Source organism: Oenanthe melanoleuca, chromosome 1A (assembly GCF_029582105.1).
Source record: "Oenanthe melanoleuca isolate GR-GAL-2019-014 chromosome 1A, OMel1.0, whole genome shotgun sequence".
Taxonomy (NCBI): Eukaryota; Metazoa; Chordata; class Aves; order Passeriformes; family Muscicapidae; genus Oenanthe; species Oenanthe melanoleuca.
This window is the reverse complement of record NC_079334.1, coordinates 48,647,970-48,662,658: the sequence shown is the minus strand read 5'-3', so window position 1 is coordinate 48,662,658 and position 14,689 is coordinate 48,647,970. Positions and strand designations below refer to the sequence as shown.

General features: G+C 42.5%; 1 protein-coding gene across 3 annotated transcripts in view; it reads right to left on the bottom strand.

Annotated features, from left to right (window-relative positions):
* The window catches only part of PTPRZ1 (protein tyrosine phosphatase receptor type Z1), a 125,603-nt gene extending 122,843 nt beyond the window's left edge, over positions 1-2,760 (bottom strand). For all 3 annotated transcript variants that reach the window (XM_056481904.1, XM_056481905.1, XM_056481906.1), the window contains exon 1: positions 2,420-2,760. In XM_056481904.1, the coding sequence (XP_056337879.1) occupies positions 2,420-2,477 (58 nt within the window). In that variant the 5' untranslated portion in view covers positions 2,478-2,760. The remainder of the gene's footprint in view (positions 1-2,419) is intronic.
* Between the last annotated feature and the right edge of the window lie 11,929 nt (positions 2,761-14,689).

Here is a 14,689-nt window from a genome sequence, read left to right as displayed (position 1 = left end):
GCCAGCTAAGGACCCATCACTTTTTGAAGCTACAAGCAAATGAAGCTGGGATCTACTCACTGCCTAACCTCACACTAATCAGCATAGGCTCCACAATGTGAAGGCAGACTGCCATGCTCTCCAGCAACAATCCATTCAAGAGAGCCCTGCATCTGGTTTCTTCTGCACCAGAAATATTCAATGGTAAGAGAGACAGACCCATCCATTTCTTCTCTCATACCAAACCCTTGGAACCATACACTGGTGGTATGCAATAATTTATTTTATATTTTATAAAAAACCCAAACAACAACAACAACAAAAAACATAAAAGAAAATAATATCAGGATTCCAAGTATTTGTTTCTATGAACTAATGCTATCAGATTATAGCATATTTGTTATGGAGAGGTAATTAAACAGGAACATATTCAAATGAAATCTGATTAAATCAATCTAATAGCCTGTACAGGGTATTCTTTCTTGGAAACAATCATACTCTTGAACACACTGAGAAATCTAGCTCATGAGTCTTCAGAATGATGCACTACTGAGACCAAATCACCTCTAGAAACAGGGTCCTCTCCAGGTCAGGTTTGAAAACAATAGCATATCAGTCTAGGGAAATTAAAAGTAGCTGCGCTTACATCTTATGTGTGAGTAGAAAACCTTTTTCCACCCTGTCAGATCTTGTAAACTCATGAATATAACATACATATGCACAGCAAGGACCTAAACATAGCATTACATGAAACCAGCTTATTTCCAGTAAGATGCTAGATGAAATTATTTAAAGCAAACAAACAAAAAAAAATTACAAAAGTTATGTTTATGTCTTGCATTGCTTCCAGAGTGATAGGATCACCTGAATAGGGAAATTATTTCCAAAATTTGAGTTGTATTACATTATGATCATATCATCATATACTTGATCTGTTCTCAAATATTTTCATGCACCTCCACACACATGTAAAAGCACCTGCTAATTTTTTTCTTCTAAATAGTCTTGGGAGTACATCTGGTTTTAAGAAACAGGTTGGCAATGTAAGAAAGACATTATCAAAACTTAACAAACTTAACAAAAAATTTTTAACTTAGCCATAATATAAGAGAATTATTGGTAAGAGAATTGGAGTAAGCACCCTGTTTTTAGGAATAGTTTAGTTTAAAAGTGACATATAAATGTTATTAATGTCCTTACAAAGATGATACATTTTAACTGAAGATCAGTTACATTCATCATGTTTATAAGTCGAAGCATTCCACCGTATTTTCTAAAAAGAGGCAAAAATATTTTTCCCATAAAATAAAAAAGCAGTTTTCTCTAACTAGCAGAACTTGGTACAAAATTGCTTTCACTGAGAGTGAAACTTAACCCCGATCTTTGTTTATAGAGCTGCATAGTTTCAGAAGCAGCACGGTTTAGAAGCAGCACCACCTATTGGGTGACGAATGTAGGTTAGTGACTACTTTGTCACCGCAGACCTATTGTAAGACTGGTTTTGTACACAGGGAGGTGAAGCTCCCAAGTTCCTCATACTGAAATATAAGCAGCCAACCGGTATTTTCTAGTGATCTGTTTGATAACAGCTTATAAATTCAAAACGATCATCCACCAGGACACAAACCCTACCACATAAGCTGCTAGTGTTTATTTGATGAAGTACTGAAGAGAGCACTTCTAACAGCATTTAGTGACTCACGCTGGCTATAATAACCATCCTCTCATGTAACAGGGAACGGCATGATTTTTAGGATGCACTCCAGTTGCACAGGTCTGCATGAGCTGAAAATGTGTTCGGTTATGTAAGCAGTCCTACTAACATCTATAAATGAATCCATATTCTGTATGCGGAGCCCCACGTGAATGAACGACTCGTATTTTGCACGGTTTAGGGCAACCACTGACGTTACACGTTCAGGGAGAACGAGTCCTTTTTTGAAGCGAAATTTCGCACCATCCCCTTCTCTTCGGAACAGTTAATGCGAGACCTTAAAGTAATATCTCACATCCCACATCCCCAGAGGAGCTGGTGGGGAACCAGCATTGCTGGGCATGGATTTTCTCTCTCCCCTTGCCACCGGCGCACAGCCGGTCCCTCCGCAGCGGGTGCCGGCAGCCCGGCGGGGCCGGACCCCGGGAGGGAGCGGAGCAGGGCGGGCTGGGGGAGCGGAGCAGGGTGGGCTGGCGAGCCCCGCTCGGAGCAGCCCGCCAGCGCCGGCGGTGGCACCGCACATCCTCGGAGCCCGGCGGCGGAGGTAAAAGGGGCAGAGAAACGCTCCCACCCGTGCTGTTGACAGCGTGTTTTCGCTGTGTGGAACAGGCACGGACTGCGCCTGCATAGCTAAGGAAAAGGGATCCGAGAGACCAAAACCCACCGGAGCCCAGGGACAAAAGTTGTTCCGAAGCCCGAAGATGAATTCCTGCAGAGATCACTCACCCACTCTGAGGATACAGATGAGCTGGATGCAGGCAACCAAGCGCCCGAGAATGAGCATGTCCAAATCGTCCCTCGCCTCCTTCCGACTGCGTGCCTGCCTGTCCGGCTGTCTCAGCCTCCTGCCCGCCCGCCGGCCTCCGCGGGCTGCTGCGCCTCTCCCCCGCGGGGACCCGGCTCCGCGCCGCGACCGCGCCCGGCGGCCGCCCCCACGCCGCGGGCGGGGGATCGGCGGCGCTGGGAGCTGGGGGGCCCGGCTCCGCTCAGCGCATGGCGGGGGCTGCGAGCGGCGGCGGGGGAGCGCGGGGCGTCCGCTTGACGTGTCGGTCGCGAGTGTGTGTATGTGCCGTGTATGTCTGTGTGTGCCGTGTATGTGTGCGCGGGGGGGGGCGGAGACCGCGCTCCGCTGGGCGGGCGCGCACGTGTGCGGGCGTGTGAGAGTGCGTGTGTGTGAGGGTGTGCGTGTGTGTGTGAGGGTGTCGGTGTGTGTGTGAGGGTGTGCGTGTGCGTGAGAGTGTCTGTGTGTGTGTATGTGTGTGTATGTGTGCGTGTGAGTGACTCCCTGTGTGCGTGGGGGATGCGTGTGCGGGGTGGTGAGTGCGGTGGCGCGCACCCGCGGGCGGCAGGAACAGAATCCCCCCGCTCCTCCTAAAAAGCAGGAGGGGAGAACGAGGACAGGGGACCGAGAGGGGTTCACACCGCCGCGGGCACAGCGTGGCCCCGGGGTCGAAGACTGGGACGCACCTGCGGCGCTGGCGGGGGGAGAGCTGCCCCGCAGCCACCGCCAGCCTCCCCTTGCCGTGGGAAGAAAAGTTTATTTCGGGGCGGAGGGGAGGTGGCTCTGGGGTTCGCGATGTCTCCGCGGTCAGCGAGGTGCGCGGGCGGTCAGTGCAGCGCTCGGAGCCCAGCAGGGCAGGTCCCGCTGGGCAGCGATCGCCCCGGCCCCGCGTGGGAACGGGCCGGGCAGCGGAGCCGCCGCTGGGGCGCTGCCGTTTGCCGCCTGCTCCTGCCCCGGGAACCGGAGGGCTTGCGTGTTCCCTGGGAACTGGAGTGGCAGCGGGGGAAGGGGCTGCGGCAGCGGAATATCATTATCCGACGGAGAAGTGGGTCAGGGCGCAGGCACTGGCACCGTTTTTGCGGGAAGTCAAAACAAGACCAGGGAAAAAGAAAGCAAGCCCCACCCAAAGCAGAAGTGAAAAATGAGGGCAAACAAGCAGCAGGTCCCGCGTATCGGGGGAAGCGCGGGCCGGACACCGGGCCGGGGGGATGCGGAGCAGCACGCGTGGGGCTGGCGCGGGGTCCCGGCTGAGCCCCCCTTGCCCTGCACCGCCCTGCCCTCTGGGCTGAGCCTGCCTTCCCACGGCCTTCCTGCGCCGAGCTGAGCCCTCATGGGAAAACACAAGTGGGGGCTGGAAGCACCCCTGACAAACACAAGAGATTTTGGGAGCGTTCGATGGTACACGCGGTCCTCGGCTTCATCCCAGGCTCGCCGAAGTGCAGCCCAGGAGCCGTGTGAATGGTCCCTGTGTTTGTGATACTGCTTGCATCCGAGGGAAACGCTCTATTCTGCACGGATGTGATGTGACTTTTAATGGTGGGCAACTTAAGTGTGAAAACACTTGGTGCTTTATAGGTACCCTACTCTGCTGAGCCTCTCAGTCCTCAGGCTGCATCTGCCAGCTTGTCCTTCAAAGAAAACAAAAAAAACTGTCCTGTGTGTTTCTCATTTCAATTTCCACCTGCTCTACCTGGCTTTTTGGGATGTTATGAGCTATCTTGACATTAAACAAAGTAGAAGTTTTAGAGTGAACGAAAGTTAAGAGGAGAAAGTGCCAAGATGCTCAGGCAGTCAACTGTATTTGGAAAGCAGACTGCAGATGTGTCTTCTCATGCAAGGTCAGCATCTTTCAGAGTACTACAGTGTAAATACAATAGAGGTTGGTTCATTAGGAGAAAACTTAACTTGAGTGACAGCTCTTGTTAAATGGATTTTGGTATAATGGGAAGAAACAAGCTTCATGTGCTGAGCTCCACCAATAAAATCTATTTTAGGATTGTCCTAAGGGAAAATGTTAAAGATTTAATCAGCTGATTTTTATGTTATTTAGTGAACCTAAATGCCAGGAAAAAGCACTAGTGATTTCCAAACCCATACACAGACAAGCATGCACAAGCACACAGATACACATATGGAAGACAAAGTACTAATAGAAATAATTAATATATTTGAGATAAACTCCAGCTCCAACACCATTTTGCAATTGGCTTAGTTTCTCAGGAGGAGTAAGAAAAATACAATATTGCATAGAAGTATGTATAGGTATTACTGTAATATACAGTTTAAAGCCAGAGCCTGCAGTAATGCCTGACTCTCAGGCTATACCTCTGCTTGGCTTTTCTCTCAAGATCACAGGTAGATGTAACTCAGTTGTGTTGCTTCTAAGTATGCATGAGCTTGCAGCAACTTCCACGTTCCTCCTCTATCCTTGTTGGACCCAACCTTTGAGCAGTTTGGTGACTTTTTAATCTCCAGGTACTCAGCTGTGGCCAGCTGCTCTCTGGTTTGTGGCTGTCTAACAAGACCAAAGGACCTCCTCTTAACATGATTAACTGCCCAGGTACGTGCTGGAAAAGCTTTAGATAGGTCAGTGTCTTCCTTTCTAACAGGGTTTCTTTTTATTTTTGCCATGAGTAAGTTACCCATCATGAACACATCCACATTGAAGGTTAAGTATAGCACTCACAGAGGGCACTACTATTTCCTAGTTTTCCACAGTAAATTGCTACACAGGGAGAATCTGTACTGACATGGTTGTTATGCTGATAGTTTTCCTTTCAGTAGGTAAAACACTGTAGTATTTTACAAGGTGAATGATAAATATTTAAGACAGATCACCAGTGAATGTGTTAGACTCTCCATAATTTCAAACCTTCACATCAAAATATAGTCTCCTTAAAACATGACCACAGGTGCTTACACTAAGCAATTCATCTGCAGTTTTATAGCCTATAATATAGAGATAATTAGGATGGATTAGAAGGTTCATCTCTGGCCTTTCAGTGTGTGTGCATAGCTGGTCAGAATAAGAATTAAATTATAGCACCCTGTTGTGATAATACTTTATAGCTGCTTTGAATAGGTGTCAGTGGTTTAGAAAATAAACAGGACAGAGGCTAAGTACTACAATTCCCTTCTGGTTCTTGAAGAGAGGAACAGCTGGGGAGAAAGCTCTCTGTGGTGTAGGAAGCACTTGGCTGTGATAGGGTGACACTTCATATTTGTCTTCAGCTGTCAGTTCATGATGTTTTAACTTGTACTGTGACAAGCCAAATTCACAGAAATTAATTTGGAAATAAACAAATGTGTAAAGAAAATAAGTAACTAGCTCAAAACATAGTTTCTGTTACTGCTTCTTCTCTCTCCTATGTGAAGTATAAATAGCTCAGAACATGTCACAGTAGCAAGCAGATATGAAATGGACTTTTAGCCAACATTACAGATTTCTGTTTCTTTAAGTCTTCCCATTTTTATTGATGACTTAGCAGTGAAAATATGACTTATTTTCCTCACTGTACTGTATAGTAGATATGTTGTGGATTTTCACAAAGCTGTTTTTTAGTACACAATATTTCTACTTGTACTTTTATGAAACATTAGCAAATTTTGATGAGAAACTGTTCCCTCTTTAGTTATTGTTTAAAACTTTTCTCCTTTTGAAAAGCCTTGTCTTTTGTTTTCAAATTTCTTTAATGTTCAGCTTTATTTTCTCACCTGATGTTAAATTATTTTCTCCAAGTCTGCTCTTTTTATAAATTGTAACATTTTTTATCAGGCTAAATGAACTTTTTCTCAGTGTTGATACAGTATTTTCCTTTGTTTATTTCCAGAGTGAGTCATTCCACAGTCCCTTCAGCTTTTTTTTTTTTTTTTCCCTAGCTTTGAGTGCTTTTTGGGTGGTTTTTTTTCAGAATAATGTCGATTTCCTATAGCATTTATCTTTTCTTGTTTTCAATTTCAGTAATGTCTTTGATATTGGTCAGATCACTTTTTGGGTTTACATGCAGCTCCTCCTCTCCTCTCCTCTCCTCTCCTCTCCTCTCCTCTCCTCTCCTCTCCTCTCCTCTCCTCTCCTCTCCTCTCCTCTCCTCTCCTCTCCTCTCCTCTCCTCTCCTCTCCTCTCCTCTCCTCTCCTCTCCTCTCCTCTCCTCTCCTCTCCTCTCCTCTCCTCTCCTCTCCTCTCCTCTCCTCTCCTCTCCTCTCCTCTCCTCTCCTCTCCTCTCCTCTCCTCTCCTCTCCTCTCCTCTCCTCTCTCCTAATTCATCTGCCTTCAAGAACACAAAAAGACAAGAAAAATGATGACTTTTAAGCCCTTTTTTATCCCTTTCCTAAAAGAGAGATGTGACTCAATTGGTTTTCAAAGCTAAACAAAATGGCAGTACATGTATATATTTTCGTCTCAGAAAAAGATGAAAATTTGACAGTTTGATAGCAGCCAGGTGCCATCATACTCTTGGAAGGGTTGTGTGAGAGACAGTCTATTCACCTACTCTGGTTTTATTATTTTACTTCCCTGTAAGAACCAGTTGAAAAAAGCTGAATTGTTAGATGCACTAAAAAAAGCAGGGTTTAAACCTGTTTTTTTAGACAGCTGTCTATCTGGCCTAGCCATGGAAAAGGCTTCAACATCACATCTTCTGGCAGAGCAAGTAATCTAATGAAAGGTTTGTGGGCTAGAAATCTTACATATTGCTTTCTCCCAGCTTTACCAGGTGATTGTGAAATAAACTCCACATTCCCTTACCAACTATGTCTTTTTTGGCAAAACCAGTCTCAGCCTAGCTGATTCTTTTTACAGCTGCCTCTGATTTAGTCTGCTGAAGAATGGCTTTCTAACCCCACTATGTATCAGAGCAGAGTGATTATAGAGTGTGAAGTAAGCAATGATGGACTGAAAGGCAAATTTTAAACATTATATATATATATATATATATATTGTACACATATATATGCATGTATGCACACACATACATACATGCATGAGCACTGAGTCAAATTTGTCTGCATTTCCTTCACGCTTGTTTTTGGCTCTTTGATCACAATTTACCTCTGCTATGTAGCACTCAACACTACTACTTGACACCCACTGCTGCCACTCAACACCTGTTAGGAACAAGTGTTTCCAACATATTTATTGAAGGTTATTTCTATCTTTTCTACACACAATCTCTCTGTGAGGAAAGATGCACCAGTGGCTGAGTTTCTGACTATATTTTCATCTCTGTGAGAGCCATGGCTGTGCTGTAAAATGTTTTTACTCCAGTTGCAAATCCTTCCTGTGTTCCAGACAAATGCCTCTAGGGGCATTTGGTTATCATCCATCCTGCTATAGAGCAAAGAAATGGAAGGAGGAAATGAAAATAATATTTCATACTCCTATTTAACATTCCTATTAATTTCTGCTTGGATTATTAAATGTGAAACTGAAAAGAGAAAGCACAGCTTTGACCACACTGTCATATCATCCCAATGCCTAGTTACCTGTTAGCAACACAGTAGTTTCCTGCAGAGACAGATAAGGCTAATGCCTGAAATGATAAATGAAGAGTGGGCAAGAGTGAATTATTTAACATCCAATTCCCCCCCAGTCTCTAAACACAAGGTAATGTGACCTCCTGGGAGGTTGAGCTTTTGTTTAACTTTCTGTGGAAGGCCAGGTGGAAGCAGGTCTGCCTTGCTGCTGGGGCCAGTGGCAGCCTGCAGAGCCTGTCCTGGCTCCTCTGCAGCCTGGCCAGGCACTGAATTTGGCCCTTCACTTTAAGGACATAAGGCACCACTGTCTTTCTTGTCACCCACGCAGTGAGCTGTGCCTGCAGTTTCACTTGTCCCCTTCCCCTCCTGCTCTTACTGCTGGTAAAGCTCTCCTTACAGAGTGTAAAGAGGCATTTTCTGTGCCAGTGAAGAAAATTCTTTCAGTCAGTAACTGCAGAATAAGGCACTGTTTTTAGTGGTGTCGATGATCAAAAGGCTCTTTTTCTGCTGCCTTCTTTTAAAGATAGTGTACATCCTGACAGGAAATTTGGACAAATAAAGCCAAAATGTATACTTTCAAAAACACCAATCCAAAATGGAAAACTCCAGTGGCATGCTTAAGCTGTGTATTAAAGGCATAGCATTAAAGGCATAGACTCAAACAGTTGGTCATGCAGAATAAATCCCATTCCTACATATGCAGCAGGCTTTAACAATAGCTCATTTAATAGCAAATAATAAATAATTAAATAAATAAATCTCCCTGGAACACACCATTAAGCTGAGATCTACTAGGTCAATTCCAGCCAAAAGCAAGTTGGCACATTCACAGATCTTATCAAACAATTCTTCCTAAACTGACGTCACATTTATCTTTTTCTTTTCTCTTATTTGTGAGTTTGGTGGCATTCTTCTTACAGCAAGTGCTGGCCTACAAGCACAATAGATGTGAACTCTCTGAAACAATTTATCATAATCATCATGCTTCGGTAAACATTGTTGATGATGCTGCACAGAGGAGTTTTCAAATAATGCATGTTGAATGGTAGGAATAGTTCACTGCTGGAAAATGAAGCATGGGAGGTTTTTTTCCTGGTTGTTTGCTTTTTTTTTGGTTTTTTTTTTTGTTTTTTTTTGTTTTTTTTTGTTTTTTTTTGTTTTTTTGCTTATAGCAAATTGTAGCACGTTTACAGTATATGTTTCAATTTCAGCTGGAGTAAGAAGCCAGTTAGATTATGGAAATGAATTTGCATATTATGACTGCTATTATTCTCATAGTTTTAAAATATAAGTATGTTTGAAATCTATTATTCAACTGGGGATAAAAGTACACAACAAAAGTATGCTTATATGCTCATATCAAAAATAGCAGCTATTTGTTAGTATTCAAGGTATCCACAAAATAAATTCACAGCTCCTCCGTTTGACAGTAATCCCATGTTGCTCATTCATTGACAGAAAAAATAAACAGAGGCAGACATGTTGGATTCTAGTACATAGAAACAAAATGCCCTAGTTTTAGGCAAATAGGGAAAGAAATAATACAACAATGTTCCTTCTTAATTCTAAAAGCATTTCTGGCAGTCATTCCATTGTAAAGGCTTTTAAAATTTCAAAACCTCTGTTGTTAGAAAGAGAAACTTCTGAAATTTGAACAAAATATTATCAGAAAACATAGACATCTTAATTTGCTACTAAAACTTCAGAGCTACCTATCAACTGTGGTAATGGAAGAATATAAAATTTAATAAATACAAATACATATGTGACACATGTACAAAAAAGAATTCTACATCTTAAAGGAAAATGTGATCTGCAATTACTCTTGCCACTCACTATTAGGTGTTCAGGGTTATGATAAACAGCTGTATGAAAAGTCTTGCTGAGTGCTTGGTAGATGTCAAAAAACAGCAAAAACATTCTTAACAGAGAACAAAACAAAGAACATCATTATTTATGTCACTCTATAAATTCTCTCCTTGCTTAAAGCTTCTAATTATGACTGATATAAAATTTCTCCATAGGTTCTGTTGTTTGGAGTTTTTTTCTTCACCACACACCTTCAAATACCAAAATTTTCCTCTCCAAAGGGCAACAACCAGCTTCAAAGAACACCTCAAAGATGAGATGTAATGGCTTCTATGTTTAGGGAACAAGAAGGAATATATAAAAGAGTTTGAGATTCTTCAGTTTGGAAGAGACATCCCATGGCCAAGGTCTGTAGAACCATATCAGTTCGTGGAGGGTATGGATGGGAAATGCTCACTTGTCCAACAGGAAGAACTGCTGGCAGCAAATGAATCCAAGTTTCAAAATACTCCAGCCCCAAAGTTCTTTCAGTGATTAGATTTAGGCCTGTGAAAATCCTTAGCAATGGTGTTCTGGATTCAGTGTATTTAAGGGAGTTCAAGGACTGGTCAACCAGAGTTTAGAAGGTTACTAAAAGCACATATACCATCAGACTTAGTAAATCTGAACTCAGGATTAGTCAATGGTTGCAGGTTCCCTGAAGAAGTATTGTGTACCAGTCCTCTTTTTCTCTTTTGTGGGGATCTACTAACCACTGGAGAAAAAAGGGTTGCTTTCTCTGAGCCAAATGACACTTTTGGATTGCACTGTTATAGGTTCATTCTTCACAGACAGCTGAGATCTTTAGAGGTCGTCTTGGTGACAGGTGTAGTTCTGGCTGACAACAGAAACTATGGTGTATTTTAATATGGCAGGAAAAAAAAGGTAACAGTGGTGCTTACCATCAGACCATCAAAATATTCTGATGGCAATAAAAGGGTGTGCCAGTAGGTTATGCTCTTATCAAATGCCATTTTATTATTTTAAAATACCTCTAGAAAAAAGAGCAAACATGTCCATGGGACTAAATTACAGGAGAAAGCAAAATCCTTAAGTAATTTTTATCATTAAGGTAAGGGACCAATTAAGTGACTGCTAAACAGCCAAGTGTAAGTTATGCAGGGAGATGACCGAGCCCTGGCTTGAGGTTCACCTAATTGAACATGACATGAGACATTTTCTTGTGGGACATAATGAATAGCAGAGTGAGAAGCTGTCAAAAGTTAGAAATAGTATTGCAAAGGTTGGCTGTGTTTCACAGTTGGTTAAGGGTGAGTTAAATGAGGTGAGAGCTGACCAAAATTCACAATAATTGGAGGGCAATAGTGGCATCTTTTGGGGAGAGGAAATCTTAATGTCAGCAGTGCCTAGGTAACAGTATAAAAAAACTTTATGAAGGTCAAGACTACCTAGGTAACTATCTTAAATACCAAATTTGAATACATATACAGTAAAACTGGGGCAAATGGGGAAAAATAACTGAAGGTTGGTTGATTTTCTAGAGGAAGACCAGAGAAGAAAGGGAAGGGTTGAGGATAATGGAGGAGCATTCTTGGGAAAATATTGATGAGGAGCATAAACATGCTTGCATATGTGAGTAGGTAGTTGGTCAATAAGTATTTTTTGCTTTGATCAACATTCCCAGTTGGCAGTATGAATCAGCAGTAGTGTGTGAAGACCCATGTGATTTCCTGGATTATCACTTCTATTGTGATCTTTCACTGTTTTGAAATCTTGAATAATATAATTTGGGCAAATAATTGCAGTCAATCCTTAATGCAAGCTTACATTATTTTATCTTACCAGAGTCAGTAAGATTCCTTGTGGTTATCCTTGTAAATCCCATGCTGAGTTCCTGGATCTGTTGTTCTGTTTTATATTGTCTCCATGGGGAGGTTATAGTTTGCATGTAAAGAAATGTAAATGTAAGGGCTCCCAATATGACTGTGCTCCCATTATAGGACCAGCAGAACTGGCCAGTGTGTTCTGACCAAATATCAGTGTCTGCTTTACAGGATGTGTTTGGTATCTGTCTGAATGCCATTGCCAACTGGAATTTGACTGTGAGAACTTTGAAAACTCACACACATGGAGACCTCTGAGGGCTCAGTTGAAGCTTCTATTTGGCCTCCTCCTTCTTCCCTGGTGGAGATGAGGAGATATCGTTCATCCTGCTGTGGTGCTTGGCAGAGCAGGGTTTGAGCACATGTAAGACCTGGGAGAGAAAGCAGGTAGTCTGATTTAGCCAGAAATAGGAGGATGGAGAGAAAGGCAGGCTTTCTGCACTGTGCAGTTTGGGGACTGACTGTGTAAATGCTATGTGTGGGAAAGAGGGACTACCCTGTGTGTGAGTGGAAACTGAGATGACAGAAATGTGCTGGGGGAAAGGACAGATGTGATACTGGAATGGGAAAGGAGGAAGAAATGGCCTGTTCTTGGACTTGGAGCAGAGAAGCATAAAGTTGTCTGCTTATGTGATGAAAGAAATTACTTACAGCAGAGGTGAGCACAGCTGCAGCAGGTCCTACAAACAGATCTGGCAACCTTGGCCTGTCTAAATCATCTCTCAAGGTGCAGGCAATTAGCTCACTTCTGGAGGCAGCTGAGGAAGGAAATGGCTGCTTTTTGTGTGCCAGCTGAAGCTCTCACATGGGCAATAACAGGACACTTAGGTCTTCTCCATGGCTTTTGCTACATTCCCTGCCTCTTTTCATTGCCACACGTTCCTGAAGGTCCTGAGACCCATTAAGTTGAATGGTTTTGTGGGTTCTACTGCAGTGTTTTTCTGCTGTGAGGGTTTCTGTCTGCTCAGGGAAGATACCACTGCTAATCTGCTCACATGGGGATTTTTGGAGATGAGCACTGTACAGGCAGCTCAGTAACAGGATTTCAGACAAATGTAGCCTGTGCAGCACTTTGTGTCATTTGTGGCAACTCCAAGCTCTATTTAGATTAAAGGCTTTGTGAAAAGGAAGATTATTATCAAGATACTATACCCATATCTAGCATAATTAGGTATGAAAGTAGGAATACTCTTGTTGAAACATCTCCCATTTAGCTAAATTTTTATTAATAGGAGACAGGGAGACTTAATAAGTGGGATTAGCACACATGAGTGGCTACACTAATGAACTGTTAGCATAAATGAAATACTTTGAACTTTCATCATTTGGAACAAATAAACTTGTTCATCTCCTGAGTGATTTTTGAACATACCAAAATATCTTTCACCCTTTGATGTGCAAGATAGCTACTTTAACATGGGTGGGTGGAGAGAAGGGTGGAGGTTTGTATGTGTACATACATATGTGTGTTTATCTGTGTGTAGTACAGCAAGCTCCCACACTATTTATTTGTTTTTGGATTTTGTAATCTCAAACTAGATTTCTGATTCCAGAAACAATCAAGAATAAGGGGGGAAAAAAAATTGGATGAAATTGCACATTTCTTCCCCTGTGGCCAATGTCACAAGAGTGGTGTGAGCTGCCTTTGCACTCCAGTCCACCCTGGGGGATCCTGAGCTGGGCAGCCACTCTTCAAAAGGCCTCCCCTGTCTTCTAACTGTCCTGAAATTGGAAGTAGTCTTAAAGGACTTGCTGTGTATAACAGTGTGAAAAATTCCATAACTAGGATAGGTATGACTGTGAAAAATAGATCCCTTTTCTCATACTTTTAGAGCACATGCTGAAAGTTTCCAATTAAACCAAGACAAAGGTTTACTCTGCCAACTGCTCAAATCAACTGAAAAGGCACAATTTAGATTGTGCAGATATCAGAACTCAGAATATCTGAAAACAGGGTCACACCTCCAATACTTTTTATTAAGATGTAGGTGAGTCTCACCATCAATTTATGATACCAACAAGCATATTTGTCATAAAATTAATGATTTTTTGTAACTCAGATCTCGAGGGGCTGCATTAAGTCCAATTGACACAGGCAACAAATACAGAGTGGCTATAAAACATCTTGGCTTTTTACTGGAATAACAGTTTTGGATTTTCATGGTGTACATGGTAAGCGACTGACTGAATTTGAAATATTTTGCATTCAGTTTCTTTGTACTCAGAACATTAAATAACTGAGGGTTTTCATTTTGCAGCTGTTTTGTCCTCCCCACTTTTCTAGGGCATTCATGGCTGCTGTACTAGTCAGCTGGCTGTGAAGCACTACAGTAACATAAACTGTGATGCCTTAAAATGCAACACTACTACACATTTATTATACTGCTGAGTTCAAATCTAAAACATACTTTTGTTCATACTTGTAGTATTGGTACCTGCCCTACCTTAGGACCTAGTGTGAATTATTCTGGGAGGCACAAAAATTACTCTTCCTTAGTACAGATGGATTTTTTTGAACTGTACAGTGCAAAATTAAAAATCCTGGGATCAAATGCCATTGCCCCTATGCATCTCTTCCACAGATGCTAGATGGCTGTTGTAAAACCCAGCAGTCCTTCTGGCATGGGCTTTGTAATGCTTCCTCTAGGTCAAGCCTGGAATTAGAAGGCCTGTGAAAACACACATGACCTTTCTCTTCCTAATATTTCCTAGATTATCTGCATAACCCCCACATAGCCACTTCCTTGTGAGGAATGTATCACAAGGTTCAGGCAGGACAATGACAAGGGTGGGAGCCCTGTGGATAAGACAGTTGTCAAGTCTCAGAGTACATCTGTGAAAATGCACCCCATGTCTTAGTTATGGGATTGACAGTGCTGTTGCACTACATCTCCCCACTCCAAAACTATCTTCATTTCTATTCAAATAAGAATTTTGAGTCTTTACAGAAGGAAAATTCAGGCTCAGATTGTATTTATAGATCTTTTATAGGATGCAATGAGGATGAAAGCCTGATCTCTAGTAGAGTCAGTGGTACAATTCCTTTGTTTC